The sequence below is a fragment of the Patiria miniata genome, unplaced genomic scaffold, assembly GCF_015706575.1.
Source record: "Patiria miniata isolate m_02_andy unplaced genomic scaffold, ASM1570657v1 HiC_scaffold_5, whole genome shotgun sequence".
Taxonomy (NCBI): domain Eukaryota; kingdom Metazoa; phylum Echinodermata; class Asteroidea; order Valvatida; family Asterinidae; genus Patiria; species Patiria miniata.
The window spans coordinates 33,416,398-33,441,125 of record NW_024037072.1 but is presented as its reverse complement, the minus strand read 5'-3'; the positions used below and the strand labels follow the sequence as shown (position 1 = coordinate 33,441,125).

The following is a 24,728-nucleotide window of genomic DNA, read 5'->3' as shown; positions in this document are numbered from 1 at the left end:
CTTAGCACTCATGATCAGTGATCAAGTGACTGACTCGGGTGATCCTTAACTGATCCGTGTGTGAACCTTTGCTTTGGAAAGAAATTTCAACTTTTCTTGAGATTTTGGATGAGGATGGTAGCACGGGGGCACACTGACTAAGTAAGAGGTATTATAAGTTAAGCCAATTGACTCATTTCAAGCTTTTGATGCCGTAGATCAGACCATATAGCAAGGATGCAAAGTCAACTTGAAAGATTCCCATACAATGCCATATGGCATAGGCCTATCTGCTGTGCTGGCCATCACTTGACTTGTCACCCTGTGCACAAACTGTATCATTGTATGATTGACTAGTAGTAGACTCGTCTGAAAATTTCTAATTGTTTTTTCTCAGTAAGTACCTCAATATTTTCCCTGCTAAATTTGACTTTTTTAGGACATATTAATATTATTATTAACACTGGAAAAAATTCCGTACTGGGCCACAACTTTTTTTCAATTAATTTTCAAGCGCCAAAAGTTGTATCCTTTATGGTTATTCCCTCCACTTTCCATCCTCTACTCTCACCCTCTCCTTTCCTTATTCCTATTTATTAATCAGTCACTTACTTCATCAAGATTCGAACCTCGGACTCTTGCTTGAAACATGAGACTCTTAACCGCTAGGCCGCGCACGATCGCTGTTGCAATAATCAATCTTTGGATGTATTTGAAGTAGCCATTGAAATAAGCTAAATATTCATGAGAAAATAAATATTCATAATGACGTATTGCACTATCATTGGCTGGCTCATGCGACGTCATGGTTGTCGATGTCATGCGTATAACGTACCGCTGTCTTTTAGCCACTCAATCAGTTTTGACGGGCTGCTTCAACTTAGTTCTGCACGACGTGTGCATCCAAAATGGGCTCTAAAAACACATTTTGCCTAATTTTTTTTCGCATTAACACAGCTTCCTGGATTCCTCTTGGGTGAAATCACAAGGTGAGGTGAAAATTGATGTGTTTAGCAGCAGGTAAAGTTGTGTCCCAGTATGGAATTTTTCCCTGAACACTTTCTGATGGCTGATAGGTCACTGAAGGGAAAAATTAGTGACGGCGAGATATGGGAATCTTTCGGCGATCGTGAAGTATAGGGCCCGGTTCCTATAAGGGAACAAAATCCACTTTAAAATTATTGGACCTACCAAACCAGTTGGCAACATTCTCAATAAACAGGTATGTCATAGATAGAGGGCAGGGTTTTTATTTTTTTGAGGGAAATTTGGGGGTAAAATGACGATGAAAGCGCGGCGACAACACGCGACCCGAAAACAAAGATGGCGATCACCGCGCGACGTACCGCACAACGCGCTGAATCGCAAGGCACAAACCGCGCAGGAAAATCGTGATTTCTACCCTAAGAATCTGTTCAAAATTGCAAAACGGGTGTCATTAGAATTGAGAAAAGTCTGCTTTTGATTGTAAAGGTGATTTTTGAGCAATAAAAAACAATTTTGACTCTTATTTGATCAAAACAAAACAGGGGCCCTACACTACACGATCGCCAATTTTTCCCTAATGATTTTCTTAGTAATTAGTATACTAATACTTACAAAAAATGTATATTATGCGCCTATCAAATGTTTCCCGCAACCCTCACCCCCCCCCCCCTTGCGCTACCCCAGGTCAGATGTCGGGATTTGGACACGTTTTTCATGCCCCAGGGTGGGGATTTTGGTCACTCAAATTACATTGTTAACATTGGCGTACTAATGGAAAGGCAATCACTAATCATGCTAATGCGCCCCACGTATGTAAGTCGGGGCATGGTCGGGGATTGTCACTTAAATTTTGCCCAAGGGGTGGGGATTTGTGCCAATCCCCACATCTTGGGTGGGGCAGCCCGGGAGGGGAGGGGTGGGGGAAACAACTGATAGGCGCAATACTAGGCCCTATCAGCCATCAGAAAGTGATAATATGCCCTAAAAAGTCAAATTTATCAGACGTTGCTGCGGAGCGTGCAGGCTTTGTTGAAGTGAACAACGGATAATACTCGGACTAGATAATGGTGGGCTGTCATATGAATCTCAAAACTGTGACGGTGTTGACCCTTACTACTTACTGGCAGGATTAACAAGTTCGCGCCAGGACTATTTTGACAAGAACGGATCAAGGCTTGATTACTCTTCACTCGACCTCAAGCCAGGTGGGTTGAAGCCATCACCCTCATCAGGCAGCACACTCATATTTCCGGCCTCGCTCGCTGCGAGCAGGTCACTGACAGATATTTCCGGCCTCGCTCTGTTGGTGTCTATCCGTCATCTGTTCCGAATACCGCAAAACCATTGCGTCGTCCGGCGCAAACTGGTTAAGAAACAGTCTTTTGCTACCTCCATGGTTTCATAATAACTAGAATACATGTCTGCTGCCTGTTCTTGACTGGCATACAATGTATGCATGTAGAGGGGTGTAACAATTTGCAAACCGTCTATTTGCAGATCTTGTTTTTTTCTAAACTTATATTTTTGCAAATCTGTGCCGTACATTTGTATTAATAGTACAGAATTTCTTTGATTGTATTTTAGGTGTCGTAGTTAGAAGCTTCGTGTCTGTTGTGATGAGTACATTTCTGGGAAATTAATTTGTCAGTCATGTCATCGGAGAAATTTGAACGATACCAGGAGGAGTTAGCCACTCTCTTGGAAGATTTGAAGTATCGGATCGAGGTCACCATTCCCAAATCCAGTGGGGGTGAGTATGTTGACTAATAAGAATAATACCTTTTCTTTACAGGGCTGTGTCACGCCAAGCAATATACAGGCCACATGTTCCAAGTAATCTCTAATAAGGAAACAACAGTGTTTCGAGGAATTTCTCAAAACTGTTGGAAAAATGTCTGTGTTCTTCCATAGGGTTTATTTAGCTAATACAGTGGAATTGGTTGCTGCCAAGTTGCCTGTGAAAATTGCTTCTCGTTCCTCGGCCCCCCTATGGACTGTAGCATAAGGGTTGGGTGTCTCTAAGATGTTTGGAATCCGTTACATGTATGATGACATTCAGAAGATATGGTTCCATTTTAGAATTAAAACTTTCCTCACCAAACATTGAGAAAAAATGTAAATGAAATTCACCTGAGAATTGTACGTGTAGCACTTGACAGAGGTCATGAAGATGGAATCTCTCTGGCTGTAGCATGTCACGGAATCAATCTCTCTCTCTCTTAAACATTATTTTCAAACTAATGTTCACGTACATGTATGCAGTTTTCAATGAAGAAATATATCAGCTTGCCTTGGTGTGCATCAGATTTTTGTGGTGTAGCAGATGCTGTTACATTCCGGCTTTATTGAACTCTTTTTTAAGTCAGCCAGTCTTCAGAATAACAAGGTGCTGCCTGGGATAGACACTTAAACAGAATGTACATGTACAACATTTGCTTTTGTTGTAATTGTCAGAAATAAATGGATTTGGAGGTTTAGTATGTTGTAGCAAATATTGTTAAGCTGGCTTGCTTCACGTTTTGGGTTCGGAGATGCTATAAAATCCAAGAAAACCAACCATGTTCTTGTAGTCTGGTTCCCTGACCCCACTTAAGATTAAACAGAGCAATGTATAGACTTTGGGGAGTTGTAAGGTCAGAGAATCAGTCTAGCCGGCTTGTACGATTTCACAGGTGTGTAAACAATTGCAAAGAAAATGTGGAATAACCAAATATGAAAAATTAGGAGCAGTTTTGAAAAAAAGGCCAGTTTTCTCCAACGCTGGTCGGCTGACCAGCTTTGGAAAAATACAAGTTTTCTGGAAAATGTCAGCACACCAGGAGCCACAATTTTACAGGTTGCTTTGGACTGTCATTCCCTAACAATCCAGTAAAATATTTCGTGATAATTTGATCATTTAGTTTTTTGATGTTTCCCTTTAAGGAGCAAGAGGTGGTTATTACAGAAAGAGAATTTGCCTTTACGAAAGAGGATCTTATGATTCTGATAACTGGTTTGGAATCAAGTGTATTCAACTCTGGTGGAGAGTCGCTCAAACCCAAGTGACAGCAAACAAATTGTTACAAAATATCCCGATTTGTATGGCCCCTGCTCACCTTGTCCACAGTCCAACAAAGTTTGCCGACAAAAATATCAGCCTGTACTTCACATTTAAAAGGTACGATACTTGCAGTGATTGCAATGTACTCCTTGGCTGCAAATTGCAAGAACTAAATGCATTGAATGATATTTCTGTGGGGATAATTGTTTGCAGAGGAACGTAAGAAGTTGATTCGAGATGCTGAGAGAGCTTCGGAAGAGGCAGCTGCTGTGGTGAGTAACTTTGACAAATCCTTCTCTAGAGTTTCCGCCCTCTTGCCTTCCCAACCCCAGCTCATCCCCTGCCCCCCCCCCCCTCCTCCCCGTTCCCCCCCCCCCCCAAAAAAAAAAGATAAATAAATTGAGATTGATGCAAAATGTAATAACCTAAATGTTCCCCATCCAACAGTCTTTGAAATATGAAACGGGCTTTGCGCGTTGTTTTTATCTTTGATATTAAAAATATTCGAATCAAATTGTTCATATCTCTAAGCCAAGTACATTTGTTATACCTAGAACGATCCCGTGTTAAGTATATAGAAAGTCATGGCACACTCCCTGTGGTGTATCATGTACGTGATATCCCACAGGGAGAGGGCTATGACTTTGTACGTACGGTACGTACGGTGTGAAATGCTTGTATCGTTGGTACCCACGTTATTTTCACCATGTTTTCACACATGAGTGGGAGCAGTGAACTAGCAGACGATCAGCTGTTTCGAGCACGGTTTTGACATGCATGTGAGTTGACGTTCGATTGTCACGATTGTTGTGTTTACTGCTGTTTGTTTTCGTGTTTTCAAAGTCCAAGGAATCCAAGACAGAGGTATAACAAAACAATTGTTCACTGCTGTGATGTGGGATATGATGTTTTGAACACCCGAGGGGCGCATGATTTTTTTTGGGGGGGGGGATACCAGAAAGAATCAAATTCAAAAAATCAAGACCATAAAGAGTTCAGAAAGAAATTGCTATGTTTTGTTCTTGTCAGCTGCAAGAGATGGAGGAGGAGGCTAAGCCAGCCCCTGGGAGTTATCGCAGTCAGATGGTAGCCAAGGTCAGGAACCACAGAAGGGAATTGGACAAAATCAACAGGGACCTGGTAGGTTGCACGGTGATCCTGACACAAATGACAAACTTTGAATGTTAATATTACCTCTTCTTGGATTTATCGCTACTGCATTTCGTCATCCAGCATATTTTAGTAAGAATACAAAACCAATACAATGCCTCCAAATAAAATGCTAGCACCAAAAATAAAAAGCCATGGAACAAAGTACAAATTTGGTAAATGAACAGGTAGAGATGAGCCACATGTAGATTCGAAATTAGCAACAACAGCTACCAGTATATATGTATTTACCCTTACAGTTTAGAAAATAAGCTTTGTTAAAACAGCAATTGAATGTGGCAGTGCTAATGTTGACGTGATACCCTGGAGGGCTAATTAGGGTTAACCCTAACCCATCTCAATCCTCCAAAGTACTTACATGCTACTCCTACATGTGTAGGCAATTAGTCAAGTAATCATGCAAATGACATGATTTTCATTTCCGTCAAAATACATGTACCATGTATTCTAAGAACTTTTAAGCTATTCTGAATCAATTGAATAGAATTTAGTGTGCTCTGGGTCCAGCTTTAATTAACCCTCCTTTTTTTTGATCAGTCACAGACAGTCGAAAATTCATTCCACTTCACCTTCTGTGCCTTTTAGGCAGGCTATCACCAGCCGTCAGATCATATATCTATAGGCACCGTGACTAGTCATATTCCACCAACAGACAAAAGCGGGTAACTGGTAGGCACAGCTGGCTTATCAGTCACCTACAGTCAAAGCATAGCTGCATCATGTTTCAGAACAGTCACAACCAGTCAAGCCTGCTTTATGCGAGAAGGGAGCACTCAAACAGTCACCTGATTTTTTTTGACTGCAGGGTTGGCTTTGTTGAATTTGCCAGCCAGAGAGGGAGCGTTAGACTTGTCTTGTAAGCACAGTGACATTATATTGACCATGTTGCATTGATCTTGCACGTGAAACTCTACAGTAACTCAATTATTTGTTTCTTGAATGACCTTTCAGAAGCGGAGTGGTGATGGAAGAAGTGGCCGCAGCGAACTTTTCCACTCACAAAGCAATTTTGATGACAAAATCAATGTAAATATAGTTTTACTTAACATTTTATTTGATGCCGTGACTGGCAGTAAATCATTTCTGACTTTTTGAACACAATGGAAGGTTGAACTTCAAATTTTGAACTGAGAAATTCTGAGGTAGGCTTTGGCAATGCGCCCTCCAGAACGCAATACTGGCATTCCTCAAACTGAGCCAGAAGTTCCTGCATGTACATATATGGCACAGTCGCCCAAGAGGTCACTGTTATTGTTTATCGGGCTCTTGTCAAGTGCCAATAATTCAAGTTTTGTGAGAAAAATACAATTCAATAAGTAAACGTTTGGTGGATTATTTCGTTTGATGTCTCGTTTAAAGTGAATAACTTTTTTATTGCTGGAAAAATAACAGTTGAAAAAAACAAATCTATTTTTCGAGGAGAAACTCGAAAATAGCATGGGGAATGCATTTCTTATATAGAAATTTAGGGCAAACAGGAGGTGTACTATGACAGCTGCAAACGGAAAACCTGTGTCATCTTTAGCTGCGGACAAGCATGCAGCTCTTCAAGTCCTTATGTCTCTCTGTTAAGCCCGGTTCATACTTCACGCAAATGCAAATGTGAAGCGAATTTGACGTCATGGCACGTTCGCTGCAAAATTTGCCCAAGTTGAAATATGTTCAACTTTTACAAATTCGCAGCGCGAATACTTGCCATGACATCACAAATTCGCATTCGCTTTCTCTTTCTCTTTCGTGCCGAGTATGAACCGGGCTTTAGTTAGTTGGTTCATTCGTAACGGACTTTGGATGCACACCTGTGCAAAATATATCACCTTGGCCAACTACCTCAGGCCATGTGTCACTTTAATGGGTCTCCAGTGAGGTAGTCCAGAGTTGCATTATCGAGGTCACTACGTTTGCCTTGTGAAGTTCAACAAATACTTATAAGCTACAGCAGGTCTACAGCCTGATTTTTGTACTCAAGACACTACAGGGTAAGTAAAAAAAAACGAAACCCAAATGTCGGGAGTATTGTTTTAGTGAAGTTCTGCATGTAGCACTTTCAAAATCTAGGACATGAAAGCCCAATTCATAAGCTTTCTTCTAGTACAAGAATCATTCAAATCATTCATGTACTTTTCAAGTTACAGACTTACGGTTTTAAAGTTCTGTCCACGAATCACACAAAAAATGTGCGTTCTTTCAGCAAAACGAAAACAATTGACACACATCCCTATGTGATTTGCTTTCGTTTTGCTGAAAGAACACTTACCTTGGTGTCGACATTTGGGTTTCTTTTTTTTTTACTCATTCTGTACTCCTTCCAGAAATTACATGGCAAAATCACGTCATTCATGAATGAATACAAACTCATTGGCCTGCAACTTCCGAGATTATTTTGAGCTTGTTTATATGTGTTCATGTTTAGTTGGCTCAGAGCAATCAGAAATCTAGGCTTCTACAAGGACAGGAGACACTAAACAGGACCAGCGACAGCCTGGCTAGAACCCATCAGATAGCAGCAGAGACGGATGAGATTGGGGTGGGGATTATTGACGAACTGGACGGCCAGAAAGAACAACTCCTGAATGCTAAAGACAAGGTTTGTACCGATGCTTTTGCATTAAAGGGAATACACAACTTTTACAAACTTCAAAAATAAAACTACCAATTATTATGAAATACCTTGCTGGACTGCTAGTGAATGACAGTCTAAAGCATCCTGTAAAATCACGGCACCTGGTGTGCTGACATTTCAAGAAAAGTGGTATTTTTGTATAAATTTCCAACGCTGGTTGGCCGACCAGCGTTGAAAAAACTGGCTTTTTTTAATACTGTCTCAAATTTACCATATTTAGTAAGTCTGAATTTTGTTTGCAATTGATTACGCAACTGTGAACGGGTACAAGCCACCTAGACTGGTTCCCTGACCTTACAATTCCCTGACGTCTATAAATTGCTCCATTTCAATTCAAGCGGGGTCAGGGAACCAGACTACAAGATCACGATTGTGTTTCTTGGTTTTTCCAGCATGTATGAACACATAAATTCAAACAAGTCGGTGTAACAATATTTGTTATAAAATACTTATTCCCAAATCCATCCATTTCTGAAAATTACAGCAAAAGCAAATGCTGTATATATTTCTTTTAAGATGACAGGCTATTTGTGATGTGTTCTGTCAAAAACAGAGGTGCAATTCCATCGTTTTGTAATGTCAGTGACGGAGCTTTTAAGAGCTCAGTGATTAAACCTGAAAGTGTATTTTTCAAATCTTACATAGAGCCATCATCTAGAAATGGTCAAGGAGATTACAGACTTTGGACAATGTAATTTGTTGATTGGCAGAGAAATGCCTTCTCAGAATGACATCCACAGACTAATATAATAATCTTTTCACTTGAAACAACAGCTTCAGAATATGGACCAGAGTTTGGGCAAAAGCAAGAGGGTCCTGAACACCATGGGAAGAAGGTAGGCGACAAGTACATATTTTTTCACGTGATGTAATGTAGGAAATAAAAACAGTCAAAGGTAGGGAAATACAGTTTTCTCGTACCACTGCGCTATCCAAGGGTGCTATTGGTGGCAAATTTCTTTAAGCTCTAACCAATGCAAGGTTAAAGGTAGAGTTCATCATTTGCAGCTATCCAAAAAGTTTCTGAAGAAATTATTGTTGAAAAGTATGCTTGGTTTAAAGATAGTCATGGCACTAAACTCCCTGTGAAATTATTTTTCTGGCATGCTGTCATTTTGAAGAAAACAATAAAAGAAGTTCATTTCCAAAGATGTGTCTAAAGATGCATTTTTGGAAATTTTCGTTAGTAGTTCGTTTTTAATTCGGCGAAGCCGTGAATGGGTGCGCGCAAGCGTTGACACCACGCACATGCGCATGCAGTTGTTATAATTCGTTGGTTTAGTGCGGACATTGCATAGCTGCAATCGACCGAGTGAGAACGTGTCCCGGACGCTGATTTCGGGCGCAATTCAAAACATGACTTGGCAACTTTTGAAATGAAATCAAGATCCTAGAATATTGTTTTCTCAGAATATACAACATTCACTGAGCTAAAACTTCATCAGGTTAGTTGTTAAGCACCCTTCTTTATATTTTGAGCAATGTTGTTGCTTCAAATGGAACAAATGCACAAGTGACAAATGATATACTCTACCTTTAAGCAAAAGAAACTGAGTAGAGTGGGATGTGAACCTACTGCAGTTCAAATCCTGCTCCAGTCAATACACTGATCCAATAGGACCCGCATGTGGGCAACATCACGTAGTTTCGATAAATTTTCCTCCGATCATAAAACAGTTCATCTTCACCAATGATCATTTTTTGTTGGTATTCACAGGATCATAACCAACAAGCTGATCTTGATGGCCGTCATTCTCGTGGAGTTAGCCATTCTAGGTGTCGTGGTTTACCTGAAATTCTTCTCACCTACTGACGAGAAGCCAGCAACACCCAGACCCCCAACCATCAAACCCAATACCTTGACATGACCATTCCCTCTATGTTCATGTTTTGAGTAGTAGAAGCAAGCGATTTTCTGAATGATGCTCATGATGCAAGAAACAGTAGACATTGCTTTGTGACCACTCTTGTGTAGGGAACATACCATGTGCACATGTGTTTCACATGCACATCCCAAATTTGGCATGTGACTCATTATTTAGAGAATTGCGCCACTTTTCATGGTGAAATCTCTTCTTGTTCCCCCCCCCCCCCCCAGCCTGCCTTGATTGGCAACCATAGCCGTTAACTCTGTGACCAATGACACCACAAAAACCACAGTTGAAAAGTGGCGCAAGTCTCTATAAATAGACCCTTTCATAAAATTGGTCACTGCTCAGTCAACCGTGAATGTAATGACATGACCAGGGTGTCATTTTAAAGAGGAGATTCAACCCTAACAGAGGATATCTCCCTTTGATTCACATGTGCCCTACTTCTGTTCCAATTAGCAATAATATCTCAGTTTCTTTTTTTGTATCCACCCCGTACAGTAATACAGGAAGGAGTCTGTATTGCAACACTACAAAGATTGCAACACTACAATGTGGAATTTAAGGATATGAACAGAGGTGTATAATTGTTTATAGTACAATTATAGGGTGGGGGGGGGGGGGGGGGGGGCTGGTCTATCGTAATACTTATCATCAAAACTGACTAAACAGATGCAATGTCATATTGAGTATTACTTTTATGTTCCCAAACATTGAAAATCATTGCAAAATGTAAATGTGTACTATTTTTGTAAATATTGAAATCATTGTGTAAATCAAATTTACACTTATAAAGGGTGACTTTTGAGTTGATATAGGATGGTTGTAAAGGAATAATCTTAAATTTCGGTTAAATTGTTGCGGTCCATAGCATTTTAAACACTGGGGGGGGGGGGGGCATTTAGCCAAAAATGGTACAATCGATTTGAGGCCAATGGAATTGAAGCTTCAAATAATTTATCATCGCTTTTTGGATTTATGCCCAAGTCTAAGGGGCGAGCTGCCTCTGGGCCGGTCGATGGCGTGAAGCGTAGGCGGGGACGACCTCGATCATCCGCTCGGACATTCCAGTCCCAGCCCCCGGTGGAACCAGATATTGTATGCCACAGGGGTTGTGCGATTTCTTGTGTGCAACTCTTAAATATCATGGCGAGGCAGTGTCTCTCCATAACGCAGGAGATACTCCCACATACTGTCGTCTTTGTCTCCGAGATTTTGCCCCGTATCACGTATGATAATGCAATAAAACAGTCTGCTATCGAGCTAACCAGACGTTTGGTAAGTGATATTATCACAAATTGTTCCCGCCCGAAGCTGATAGCGCAGAACTGCAATAATACTTGGCAAGTATAGTTACAACATTCTTGTCAAAGTGTGGTCCCCTCCCAAGCTTGATAGCAGAACCGCAATTATAAGCACTTCTGATTTTTCCTCTGTAAGGGATGGGGGCCAAATCGCTCACAAACCACTCAAGAGATTTCAGGGAACGTCAAAGTTACGGACAGTAATGGCAAGGGGAACTTGTAACCACTAGCCTTTCGGATGGGACGTAAATCCGTAGGTCCCGTGTGTTGGGTAATGCACGTTAAAGAAACCAGTAACACTTATCGCTAAGAGAAGGAGTATGCGGGGATCAAATTAACATTATCCCAAGAGACAATTCTTTTGTTGTACCATTTGTATACAAGTAGTGGGTAATACGTTAATTATGTGTTTCTTTAATTTCGATCCCATCTAATAAATTCTTGTAAAATTTGTAATAACGTTTGGTATTCAGCAGACTAAATTGTACATACTTTGACACAGTGTGCATTATTTTATATAAAGTTATTGAAGATCTTGTATAATTTTATCTTGTATACCTACATGATTCCACTTACGACTATCTTTTTTTGGGGGGGGGGGAAATGAGAACAAGAAAGGACAAGGCTATACTTAAAACTTGTTGCAACTGCAGGGATATCTGCGCAGTCAATAAATATAACGAACACTGGCGTTTCAAATTTCATAACAGAGATTATTTTATTTACAGATGTTTATTACGTTTTTTTTTTTTTGCACCACATTCAATTGTCCATAGAAAATAGCGTACTTCACAAATGGTACTGACCCTAAACAAATATTAAGTCTGTCACAGAACTGACCAAATCACACAGGGTTGGATAGTTTTCCAAGCCGTAATATACATGTTTTACACGTTAAACTTATTTTACACAATACCTGTACGACACACTTTTAGCCTATAACACGCACGCGCACCGTCCCACTGAGCAAACACATCCATGTGCACACACACAACACTAGATAAATGCTAAATTATTTGGAACATCCATTTTTGTAATCTCTCATTCTGAATGAACACAGTTCTTACAGTTGCATACCCCTCGTGTTTCCAGTTACATTCTGAAAAATAGATTCCTTTTCTAAATTGCTATTTTTTTTTCTAGCAATACCAAAGTTATTCACTTTTGAATAAGACAAAATCTGCACACGTTTTGTTATTGAATTATTACTTTTACAAATTTCAAATTATTTACGTCCCAAAAATAATTCCACTCTTACGGGGTAGACTGGTTCCCGCCCCACAATCAGTATCTATATTGTAGATTGTCAGAGGGTTGCAGACTCCCAAAAAAGAGAAAAAAACTTTGGTTCGAATAATAAACCATACAAGTTGAAACTTTATTAAAGAGAATATACAACATTTGCAAATATCAAAAAACAACAGTACCCAATTAATATGAAATACCTTACTGGAGTGTTTGTGAATGACGGTCTAAAGCATCCTATAAAATCATGGCACCTGGTTTGCTGACGTTTAAACAAAAAAGTGGTATTTTTGTATCAATTTCCAACACTGGTCGGCCGACTAGTGTTGGAAAAAACTGGCTTTTTTCTTTCAAATACTGCCCCCAATTGACCATGTTTAATTAGTCTGAATTTTGTTTGCATTCGGTTGCACATCTACATGTATGAACGGGTACAAGCCTTCTAGACTGGTTCCATAACCTTACAATTCCCCAATGTCTATAAATTGCTCCATTTCAATTTAAGTGGGGTCTGGAAACCAGACTACCAGAACATGATTGTTTTTCTTGGTTTTTCCAGCATCTACTAACACAAAACTTCAAACAAGTCAGTGTAACAATATTTGTTATAAAATACTAACCCCCCAAATTCATCCATTTCTGATTTCTGAAAATTACAGCAAAAGCAAATGTTGCATATTCCCTTTTTTAAGAGAACAAAAATCAAATTTGTTGAACAATTTGGGAAAGCAACTTTAAAAGCATCACAGGTTTGCTTTACCAAAAAAAAGTTTTTCAATAATACAGCCGACTTTCTGCTTTAATAACTTGGGATATTGCTCCTATAAATTACTCCATCAATAGACCATTTGCATGGCAGTCATCTCTGAGGTGCGTTTGTGGCACAGAGCTATATGCAAGAGAAGTGCATTATCGAATGAAAATAACAATAAAATGGCTGTGGAATGCAAAGGCTCTATAATGAATTTTTTTTCCCCTGAAATCTAGCAACTTTTTCACAATTTTCAGAAAATGAGCTTTTTGATGTGTTTTATAAAGTACTGATACTAACAAAATAAGGTTTCTACAAATGTTTCTTTTGCATGTTTTCATTTCGTCGGGGGACGTACACTGTACTGTTACAATTTAGTAGATATATTGCATAGGGTACTTTTCAAGATATTAAGTCGAGAATGAAGAAAGAAAACAGTGTAACAGGAATTGTATTATTAACGAATTACTGATGGGATTGACACTTTGGGATGAATGATAACACATGGAGTTGAGAACAATTACAAATGTGGCTAAACACGTTTTGTGACTCCATTTTGGTGTAATGTACCGCACACTGTGTTCTGCAATAGACAAAGTATGTGAAGACTATTACTATTGTACAGGCTGAGTAAAAAAAAAAACCCAAATGTCGGGACTTTTGTTTTAGTGAAGTTCTGGATGTAGCTCTTTCAAAATCTAGAATATAAAAGCCCAATTCACAAGCTTTCATTTAGTACCAAAATCATGCAAATCACTCAAGTACTTTTCAAGTTACGGAATTTTAAACACAACCACCATTTTAAGGTTCTGTCCACGGATCACAAAAAAGGTGTGCGTTCTTTCAGCAAAATGGAAACAATTCACACACATCCCTGTGATTTGTTTTCGTTTTGCTGAAAGAACACTGAACTTTTTTGTGATCCGTAGACAGAATTTTAAAACGGTGGTTGTGTTTAAAATTCCGTAACTTGAAAATTACACGAGTGATTTGAATGATTCTTGTACTGAAAGAAAGCTCATGAATTGGGCTTTCATATCCTAGATTTTGAAAGTGCTACATGCAGTACTTCAATAAAACAATAGTCCCAACATTTGGGTTTTTTTTTTTTTTTTTCTATTTTCCTTTAATCATCAACCACTTGTTAACATGGTAGCCTCGCTATACAGAAAACACAGAAAATATAAAATCACAAAAGTACTCCAAACTTTTAGTTTTGAGACAGATTTTGTGGCGTTGGAGGGTTGCTTCCCCCCCCCCCCCCCCAAAAAAAACCCCACAGGCCATACAAAGAGTGCAGACTTTAAATCCACCTCACATTAACTTATTCACATAGAGGTATGCTTGCAAAACATTTTGTTAAAAAAATTAACATTTACTGTGGTCGTAAACTTCACAGAAAGCAAAATCTGATTGAATATTAATAAAAACATTTAATTATTATGTAACATATACACAATAAGTATATACAATAGCACATTCAGTAAATTAGGTGAATAGTCGCTCACATACATAGTTTAAATATAACATGAACAAATATTAAATTCACATGACAGAATTGGACTTGTATTCATGCTTATTGAGCCGTTCCAAACCGAACATTTGAAGAATATCAAGTTTTACAATGACTCTCTCTCCGTGGTGCCATCAACAAGTTTAAGAACCAAGTTTTAAAAAATAACGTTTTCATAAAAAGTAAAAATATATTTTTTTAGGTACTGACAATTTTTCATCTGCGCTTTGATTGGTTGCCGGGATAGCGTATAAAAATAACCAATGGGAGTAACCCACAGGTCAAACCAGAGAGATCGTGAATTGATGAAGGGGTAAATCATGCCAAATCAATCAAGTATACATATTGGAACAAATGCTGCACAACTTGGCTTTGTCTGCAGGAACAGAGGATGCATTTCGGATTGGTTTCAATTCACGAAAGAGTCATTGGAAATGCACATTCAGTTGCCTGCATGAATGTACATTGTGATGGTTTTCGTGAAACAGCACATTGTCTTACCGCAATTTTTTTTTTTTTTCTGAAAACCGGGACAATGTGTTGTGTGTTGAGGCAGCAAAAGCAGTCCCCTTCTATTCCACTTATTGGTCTTTTCTGTTTGCATTTTTATACTTTTTCATTTGATTCTGATATCCAAATCTGAACAAAAGACAACCCTTGGAAATAACTTGAGCAGTTTTCATCAAGTTTTTATTCCCCCGCCCCCAACTATTGCCAATTCATTATTAAAAAGAAATACATCATGTGGCAGTAGAAGGGACATGTTGTTATAACAATATTAGTTTTTGTAAAAAATTGCCAAATAAGTATGATTTTTCAGCTGTATATTTCGTCACCGTTTTCACGAAGAGACAGGCATGTGGATTTTGAAGAAAAACCTTTTTCGAGATAATCACAAGAGAAGTTTCTCCGTTTTTAAAACTGCAAAAACTACTAGTTTGCAACAACTTTATGCAGTAAGGAAACCTTGGCATAATTCTTCGATAGGTAAACTTTAATTTGAACCCAGTAATATTAACAAATACAGTGGTTAATTAGCCAAAATTAATTAGTTAAGATGCCCATCCCTTCGTGAAAACAAAAATTCCACTTTTCCGAATTTACGCTCTTCTTGTTCGATGCGTTTTTCTATAGGAAGGGTGCGTGTGATTACGCGCGCGCGCGCAGCTGAGAATGTAACAAAGATGCCCGTCCCTTCGTACAAACAAAAATCTCAGTTGACCTACTTTTACGCCTTTCCGTGCAATACATTTTGTACGTAATCAAGGGGCAGGCATGTTCGCGTCTCTTCGTGAAATCGCAAAATGCAATTATCGAGATGCCTGCCCCAGGCATCATTAATGTTATTCTATAATTAATGATGTTTTGCTCACAGAAACATGTCAGAATGCGTAAGTACCATGTTTTAAAGCAAAATAGTGAAAACACTCAAAATCGAAAAAATTGTCAATTTTGACATGCCCGTCCCTTCGTGAAAACGGTGACGATTTGTGACAATACAGGATGTTAGTGGTTTAAGTTGACGTCGGGGAAAAATCTACATGTAGCTGATTTATAACCACCCCCCCCCCCCCCTTCAAAAAAAAAAAATAAGGGCAAAAATGATGTCATACCAAATTTCACCACTTTTGACAAAAGCAACTATTTTAAGTAACATATCGGACCACCTTTGCGATTTTAGTTTCTGGGACAATTTCCTTCATAAGGTGTTTCCTGCACTGAAACAGGATCAATGTTAGGCAACTTCAACTTCAGTACCAAGAATGTAAAATTATTTTCATCTGCGAATAGTTGAACTAGCAACTGAGTTCTAGCAATCACTAGAGCAAGGTCTTCAGCATGGCACAGTGCCTTCACATCGTTAAAAAGGGGAGCTGTTTGGAAGAGTTGATTTGTCCAATCAAAACCCTCCACTGAGTGATTGTGTTCTAAAATCAAGTCTGGTTTGCTTAATTTTTTTAATTGCTGCGACATTTTTTGGTTACAAATTTCATATTTCACATGTTCCTCATTCAAAAATAAGTTGGTCAGTGCCCCTTTTGCCTGGGTTGCCCTACTGTCTCTGAAAACCTAGCCAGACACCAGCCCTCTGACAAGAACCATGTTTGTGTAATACAATCTTATAGTGAGTCTGGCCGGCCTTGCCGCAGGGCATGGAAAATCCAGCAAGCTCAAGTGATGGCCGTTTGCAGTCGTCTGACCACTGTAACACCCCAAATTGACAGACAGCACATGGTATCATGGATTTAGACCCTATTCTCTATTCAGACATATTTATAAAATAACCAAAGCATCCACATTCATACGACTAGCAATTTTCAAGAGGAATGCAATTACAGTGGCAAATACTCAGTACAGACGAAAAAAACTGCTACAGTGTCCTGGAGTAAAAAAAAAGTCGTATTCGTTTATACAGTGTACCCTGTGTCACTTGATCTGCAGGACTTGGTAAAATTCAGGCAAACAATTCCTACTCTTAGACTAACTTTGCAAAGGCTGGTTACATGATAGATCATTGATTTACATCTAAAAGAGATTCTGCCAATCCATAGTCGTACCATAGTGCTTATTCACGTGACAACACTGGTCTGGTCTTCAGCTGAGTAAAGACCCGTACCAGAATGGTCCTAAACTAATAATAATTATGCGCATTTGTGTAATTGCCAATACTTTGCAATTCCGCGTTCTAAACCATTTAATTTGTTTCTTTGATCCAACCTCAACGCCAAGGGGATGAAACATTGCCACGTCTGGCAGCCTCAGGTAGTATCGCCGATATCAACTGTGAATTATATGTGTTTGACTCCCCTTGAAGGATCTCGCAGTTTCCTGAAGACAAACTGAGCATCAAAGCATCTGGTTGTTTAACCAGAACCACACATGCACACTGAAGGGAGACATGGCACCAACGTCCAATGCAATGGATTCCCACCATGGAAAGATACAAATATTTACCCTTCCGACACTGGTTCTCGTTGACCCCCTGGATGCAAGATGCGAGCATGTGATCAGCCTACATAAACAGTAGCCTAGTAGTTGGCAGGACCCAATGGTTGTCACCTTAAAGTGGAGGTCTGCTAAGAGTGTGCAGCACTATCAACTGGTTGAGTGCAGCACAAACACCACACGTTGGTGCTTTTAGCAGCTGTTGTCGAGGCTTCCTATTGTCAGGTCAGCCGTACATATCTCAGAGCTTTCCAAATCCTGCAAGTTATGCCTCATGGGGCAGGTTTCAATTCAAGTCAGGTTAGACTGCTGTCGGGTTGTCAGGACAATAAAGAGACTAATGCAGCACAGAGGAGAATCCTGCAACTTGTACCTTGGTGATTCACATGTTAACACTTCCTTCCCGTGATTCATGACGACGATGCGGATTGTTCTACATTTCCAACCGCTGCAGAGAGTTTCAAGTGGACTTCTTCAGAGGCATTCTCTGATGTTGTTCGGAGTAAGTACATGGAGTTAGTATATGAAGCGATGTCACCTGCGTCATTCTCAATTACGGCATTAATCAGATTCACAGATATATACTGGAATTAAATAATTAAGACATATTTTAACAAAAAAACCTCAGTTGTACTGTCAATGGGATGGAGCAATTAGACTTGTTCTGTGGGTACGGAGTGGCCCTTAGGTTGGGAGTTCTGCTGCTCGTGGGGTCTGAGAGGGACCGGGGGCGCACTCAGAGAGACTCTGTTTGGTACTGATGGTTGATATTGCTGCGTCTCAACAAAGTGCTGGTTTGCTAGTGTTTGTTGATGCGGCAGCTGCAGCTGCTGTTGTTGTTGTTGCTGCTGATGGAGGTGGTGATGGTGGTGGGGGTGTTGCTGCTGCTGAAAAGTTTGCTGCTGGTACAGCTGCTGCTGCTGATAGAACTTTTGCTGTTGCTGCTGCTGCTGCTGTTGCATTGGATTCGGCATGGTGGAAGAACAACTCAAGTTTGCAAATTGCAAGTGAAAGGACTGGTTGAGAGTGGGGGTTGAGGGCCTCTTGACTTTGGGCACCCAGGGGGACTCAAACTGGGTCGGGTGGGGCACCGGCGACGGCACCTCCCGGCGGTGCGAGAACGCATTGGGTGACGAGCAGGAGGGCGGGGTGCTGACCGAGGCCGTACGGCGTATGTGGTGGTCTTGAGGGAAGGACGGACTCTTACGGTGGATTCTAGGTGGCACGGCAGGGATGCTGCCGTTCATGTCTGGCTGGCTGGTCTGGGCCGAAGGGTAAGGCTGAGTTGATGCGGAGGAGGCCGCGGCAGCACCCCCAGTGTAGTGAGTTGCAGGCGAGCTGTGCTGGGACAGGTAACTGGGAGGGTGGTGGGCAGAGTTCCGGCGTGGGGGCAGTGGAGGCTTAGTCTTGGGTGGCAGGAGGGGCGGCTCTGAGACATCTGAGGGTCTAGTCGGGGAGTTGCTGCCTATCCTCATCCTGGGTGGGACTGGGGGAGGAAGCTCCTCGTCATCTTGGCCGCTGCAACCTGGCAAAACACCAGCAATAAAACAGGGATCAGTTCAGTTGCAAATGAGTGGCATAGGTCACGGCAAGTCATGACTGACCAATTTGCCTGCCATTTGTTTTCTAGGAAGCTTATAAGATTATAATGGTTGGTACAATGCACTGCAATGACATTACTATCCCCATAGAATTGAAACTAAATTTGTGTAATGTTTTTCACTGGCATTACTGAAACTGAGTGGATTGTAACCACAGACACTGGTGAAAAAGTCTGTAGTTGAGCACTGATATTGTCACCACTGACTCAACACAGATTATCACCTCTCATCAGTGAATTTTGACAGCAAACATGATTTACTGACTGCAATAAACACGTGGCTTGCCCAAGGACACAACATATGGCCAGCAGCTGGATTCGAACCCCTGACCCTCTGATCATGAGTCACAAACCCTAGCCACTAGGCCACACTCCCCAGTAGTTGGCGAGTCCTTACCTATCTCCACATTAGCAAAAACACTGTTGTCATTGAAGACGGAGCTACTAGAGGGAGTGGTGGGGGTGTGTGGGGAGGGCGGAGTCCCACTCATTGCCTTGGGGGAGGTGATAGACTCCTCATCTGTTGTTCTCTGCCAAAGTGAATACAAATGACAGTAGGTAAATCATCGTTACTGCAAGAGTGTACACCTGGTGATCAAACACTGTGCACAAGTATTACCGGTAAGTAAGTTGGTTTGTGATTACATTAGGACCCGGTTAAATTTATATCCAGAAAAAGTTCCTGACAAGTTGCGGGTAGATAATAATAATAATAATAATAGTGGATATTTATAAAGCGCACGTATCCACCAGGACTGGTGCTCAAGGCGCTACATCATTATTACCCTGCTCATCGGGCACATGAAACATTCCAAATACCATCTCAGCTCCCTGGGGTGTATACAGCTCGATGCAGCCTGTTAGGCGCAAGGAAGCTAATTCAATCACAAGAACCATCTCTGCCCTCGCAGGCACCCATTTACTCCTGGGTGGAGAGAAGCAATGGGTGACAAAGTGCCTTGCCCAAGAATTATTGCCCTTAACCACGAGGCCACAGCACTCCACATTTATTCACTTTGTCCGGAACACGATCTGCATTTGTCCGACATGTTCCTGGGAAATATTCACACTTGACTCATCAATACTGATAACTCCGTTGCGGGGAAGTTGTTCAGAACCCTGCAACGTGTCAGGAACTCGTCCTGGATATGATTTGAGACGGGCCCTTAGGCCAAAAAAAAAAAGTCTCCGGTTTCTGGTATACGCGCGCGTCGTCATTGCCATGCACGTCGGCAAAATGAAAAAAAAATTTTCAATGTAAGATGATGTCTCAAAACTGCCAAACTCACTGGTTTGACTGGTATCCTGCTGCTGCACAATTTTAACGTGTTTTTAGATCAAGTATAAGCTTTATGTGGCCTCCCTAGACTCCCATATATTTTGCACCAAATTTAGTCGGGCACCATGTGCAGTCATCAGCCGACATTTGAAGAAGAAAAAAAGTAAAAAAAAAAAAAACGCGTCGCTGCACCACTTTTGGGGCAAGCTCCATACTAGAAACCGGAGACTTTTTTTTTTGCCCTTAGGGGTTGTACTTGTTAAATGGATTTTGCAAAACTCAGAGTCAGACGGTAAATAAGCTGAGGTTACATAAGAAACAAACAGCGTACAAAAATGAGATCCTGATGATCTTATCTATGCCAGTCAAAGTGTAGTATCAACTAGCTCCTTGTTCCTAACTTTATAAATGTTTGGTTTGTCATTGTTCAGAGTACATGTTTGTCTGTTCTTTTGTTACATGGCAAACCTCACACAAGCTTTTTAGGTTTTCCCACCTCATACTGCCTTTACTATACTTCCATTTTGCAAAATAGGGGATTAAATGTTTTGAAATAGCACATTTTGTTACTCAGTGAGCTTTTAACTAAGGGTGGAGTTCTTCCCTAAGTGTACTAAGGAAGTCAATATTCATCAAATACAGTGACAACCTAATAACAAATTGAGTCGATTTGGCAAGGAAAGCCTCAGAAGAAATCAGCTTAAAGGCCAAGGAAATACGGTTTACTCTGATAACACTAACAACGAAATTGTGTTTCTTGAACAAAAATATGGTTATCACCTATACTGAAATTTCTACATGCGGTCTGCAAAAACACTCAAAGTTATTCAAAAACTGTCACAGAATTGGTGAGAACATTTAAAACAAGACACAAAGCATGGTGAAAGCTCCAAATGATATACACATGATGCTTTCTGGCGTTCAAATTTTGAGATATTGTGAGCGGTTTTGAATTTGGCAACTTTTAATTGCAAATTAGACAGAGTGGCCAAAAAACAAAAGAGGAACAAGAAAGCAAGACTTTGAGGCAGGGTACCGTTGAGAATAGCGGTGACCTCAGTTCCATACTGGACCCTCCGCTTTGACCCCTCAGGGTACCGGCTATGTGGCGACTAGCAGAGGGCTTGATCCCCGGCGACTTCAACGAATACTCAAACTTGCGAGGCTGCAGAGGGAAAATAAAAAGATAAAAGTATTGTTTAAAAGAAGGCATTCAACAAGGCAGAAGGTACTGCTAAAACCCGCCTACATTCCAGACTTCTGTAATTTTCAGGAAGTGGTTAGTACTCTTTCTTTGATGGTCAATAGTAGACAAATGTTGACTGCTTCAAGTGGTTTAGGAAAACTAGTATCCCGCGGTGACTTTTCATTATGTTGAGCATTCAAAATACAAAGCTTCATGGTTCCCTGAAGGAGGCTGGTTTTTCTGTACCATGCCAAACAACTTCACCGGTAGATTCTGTGCAGTTTTATTGGTAACTGATTGGTAAATCCCTTTCTTAAATTAAAAAAAAAAACCAGGATTCGTTGGTTTACACAGGGACTTGTACTTACAAATTTCGGTGGTTGCTTGCAATTTCTGGGTTCAATCTCCAAGGATTTCTCGTACAAGTAATCGTTGAACTCCTTCTCCGACTGGTCCTCCATGGGGTCCAAGTTTTCAAAGAATCTCTGAAAAATTCAAATCACATGCAGGTATGACTTCAGAACCAAGCCAATGAAATTTAACACTCCTGCATTCATCAACTTTTTTTTATTCCTTTTTCCCCACATTTTTCAAGCATCCCACTTGTTTTCAACTAGAACAGGCCAATCCTGGCATGAATCCTGGCATACATCTTTATGATTCTTGCAAGTATCACGTAGCACAAATCAGTTTTGCTGTTGTGGTTGCCAAATCATTGAGTACAAGTAACACCATGTGAAACTTCGTTATCGATTGTAACAACTTTTGGGTTGTACAAAAATATATCACACATTACACACATACACAACACAGCAATTTTGGCAAAACAAAACCAATTGCAAAAAATACCAACAGCAAAAACCAAAAAAACATTCAACTTAAGACCGTATACATGTATTTGACTTGGGCCTTGTACTGTGGAGAGAAAACCTTGGGTGAAGTTTGTGAATAAACCATGTGAAGCAACAAACTCTAAAAGGGCTTGTGATTCTGAGGAAAAAAGTGGTATCAGAGCACAGTTTCCAGTCCAGCCGGTTCTTGGTAAGTCTCCAACTGGCTGACAGATTCAGCCCCACTGCCCCGAGGTCTCCCTCCAAGTTGTCCGTCCAACGCAAACGGGGGCGACCCCTTGGATGGAGCCAGTTGGGGACAGGCTCCTTCAGCAGAAGGGCAGGTTCCATTGGTGGATCGGCCCGAGCAACATGCCCAAGCAGCCGAAGACATGAGATGCAAGACCGGAGGTTGATTGATGAGAAGACGGAGGTCTTTGTTACTCACAAAATCCTGCCAATTAATACCCTTGATATGGTGGAGGGCCTTTGTGTCGAAGGCATCAAGTTTTTGTTTTAGCTCGGCGGAGAGGGTCCATCTTTTAAAATTACTGACCTTAATTCCCTTGTCGCTCTGCAGACAGTAGGGCTGGTTCTGGTACTGTTGGATCTCCCCGGTGATTTCCGCCACCTTCCGCCGCTTGCTGAAGTTGATCAGGCCCTCCACCTCTGAGTGTAGGAAGTCTGGGTTACCCTGCTCAGTGAAGAGGATGTTGGACAGGTACATGCCTAAAGAGAGGGATAGGGGGAGGAAAGAAGTCCAAGTAATGGTTAAAAAGAGTTTGGTTTAAAAACTCACACAAACTATCATGAATTATTTAACCCTAAATCCCTAGGCATTTTTGCTAGGATACAACCTCAATACTGCTAAATCCTTCAAATGTCCAAATTGCATACAGCCTCAATTCTCCCAAATCCTCCTTTATTTCTTGATTGTAGTCCTTGGAGGGGTGACCACTGCCTGAATCCTGCAAAATCCTCCAGCAATCACTGTCAATATATTGAGGCAGAGCCAGTGACATCCTGGAGCAGTACAGAGGATCTTAAGTATAATCTAGACCTAAATTTATGCACGGCTGAGCATAAACAACACAAGGTCCAGCCTAAGACCTTGTTACAGTGCATCCCCCAAATCGGCCACACACTTTTATCATAACCTCCATCATGCAAAATCCTCCATTTTGCAAAGAGGATTTGGGAAGGTTAGGATTTAGCAATAATACTCTAGCTATAGGAGTGATTCATAATTAGACTTGTGCGGTATTAGATTTTCAAAAGTCCATGGTGTACCGCCACAAAAATATGACGCTTTCAGGGACGGTACTTTTCTGGGCGGACTTTTATGTCATCAAAGTACAATAAGACACTTTGTGGTTGGAAAACTGCAAACAGGCAGCATGAGCATGGGCGTCGCGAGGGGGGGGCAAGGGGGGGCACTTGCCCCCCCCTGGAAAAGCAAAAAAAAAAGAAAAGAAATAGGAAGAAAAAAAAAGAAAAAAAAAGAAAAAAGAAAAAGAGGCGCGAAGACAAAGTGGTGTAAATTTAATGAGTGGGGGGGGGGGGGGGGGGGCAACTGTCCCTGCCCCCCTCTAAAACTGATAAATCGAGAATGTGTTGAGAAATACAAGCATTTTTTGTCAAAAAAAATTTTTGCCCCCCTCTAAAAAAAATCCTGGCGACGCCCATGAGCATGAGCAGATCTTCAAAGGCCTGGCTGGATGACTAGTAGGCACAATTTTCACCTGATCTAGATACCGCGACCACAAGGAATTTAAACAATCATCCATAAACATGTACATTGTGGTGTAGATCTTGCCAAGTTGTTTCGATCACCTTTTAAAGGGCTTTTATTTTGCACACATCTTGCCACATTTTTTTAATAGGGAAAATTGTGATAATGAAATTCCATATGGAGGTCATCTTTTTCTTCCAGTATTTTGACAAAATCAGGATCATTCGGTATTGTTTGGTATCAAACAAATGTTGTCACTACACGGTATTATTGAAATATCGCCCAAGCCTATTCATAACGCAGTTTACTTCTAATGCCCAAACACATGGAACGATTCTCAATTCTGGCTTCGTACTAAAGAATTTAATGTTCCTGGCCCAGAACTTGAACCTAGATTGTACCAGTCCAGAACATCAGGGGTCTAAGACCTCCTGAAGCTAAAGACCAGAGACTAACGGCCTTTTCCTACTGTTGTCTTGCACATCCGTTTTTAAAATCAACACAGGTCATCGTAGTGTGAATCCAGGTCCAATTGGACACGGTTAAAGATATAGTCCATCATTTGTAATTTGTGCATTTTGTTCGTTTGAAGCAACAAAATTGTTCAAAATCTAATGAAGGATACTGAACAACTAACCTAATGAAGTTTCAGCTCAGCTTCAGCTGCATATT

At 40.7% G+C, this 24,728-nt stretch overlaps 2 protein-coding genes across 4 annotated transcripts in view; one reads left to right on the top strand and one right to left on the bottom strand.

Annotated features, from left to right (window-relative positions):
* On the top strand, window positions 1–9,855 carry LOC119741955 (vesicle transport through interaction with t-SNAREs homolog 1B-like). Of its 3 annotated transcripts, none has more exons than XM_038217924.1 (8): window positions 1–141; window positions 2,551–2,716; window positions 4,220–4,278; window positions 5,036–5,158; window positions 6,128–6,202; window positions 7,590–7,763; window positions 8,574–8,635; window positions 9,517–9,855. In XM_038217924.1, the coding sequence occupies exons 2-8, from the start codon at window positions 2,617–2,619 to the stop codon at window positions 9,665–9,667; spliced, it is 744 nt and encodes a 247-aa protein (XP_038073852.1). In that variant the 5' UTR covers window positions 1–141; window positions 2,551–2,616; the 3' UTR covers window positions 9,668–9,855. The 3 variants fall into 3 exon arrangements, with proteins under 3 accessions (XP_038073852.1, XP_038073851.1, XP_038073853.1); XM_038217923.1 differs by having other exon boundaries at window positions 1–148; XM_038217925.1 differs by having other exon boundaries at window positions 1–148; window positions 5,036–5,146; window positions 9,517–9,854.
* An 8,177-nt stretch (window positions 9,856–18,032) lies between these two features.
* LOC119741954 (son of sevenless homolog 2-like) overlaps window positions 18,033–24,728 on the bottom strand; it is a 47,838-nt gene continuing 41,142 nt past the window's right edge. Inside the window, exons 24-28 of the mRNA XM_038217922.1 lie at window positions 22,881–23,053; window positions 21,863–21,979; window positions 21,345–21,473; window positions 19,427–19,559; window positions 18,033–18,954 (exon numbers count right to left, since the gene is read on the bottom strand). Coding sequence (XP_038073850.1) covers window positions 18,083–18,954; window positions 19,427–19,559; window positions 21,345–21,473; window positions 21,863–21,979; window positions 22,881–23,053 — 1,424 coding nt within the window. The 3' untranslated portion in view covers window positions 18,033–18,082. The remainder of the gene's footprint in view (window positions 18,955–19,426; window positions 19,560–21,344; window positions 21,474–21,862; window positions 21,980–22,880; window positions 23,054–24,728) is intronic.

Excerpts from the sequence above, each read along its gene's own strand:
- LOC119741955 (XM_038217924.1), top strand. The coding sequence starts at position 2,617 with ATGTCATCGGAGAAATTTGAACGATACCAGGAGGAGTTAGCCACTCTC. Across the intron at positions 5,159-6,127 it reads GGGACCTGGTAGGTTGCACG|AAGCGGAGTGGTGATGGAAG; the intron begins GTGATCCTGACA and ends ATGACCTTTCAG. Across the intron at positions 7,764-8,573 it reads TCCTGAATGCTAAAGACAAG|CTTCAGAATATGGACCAGAG; the intron begins GTTTGTACCGAT and ends TTGAAACAACAG.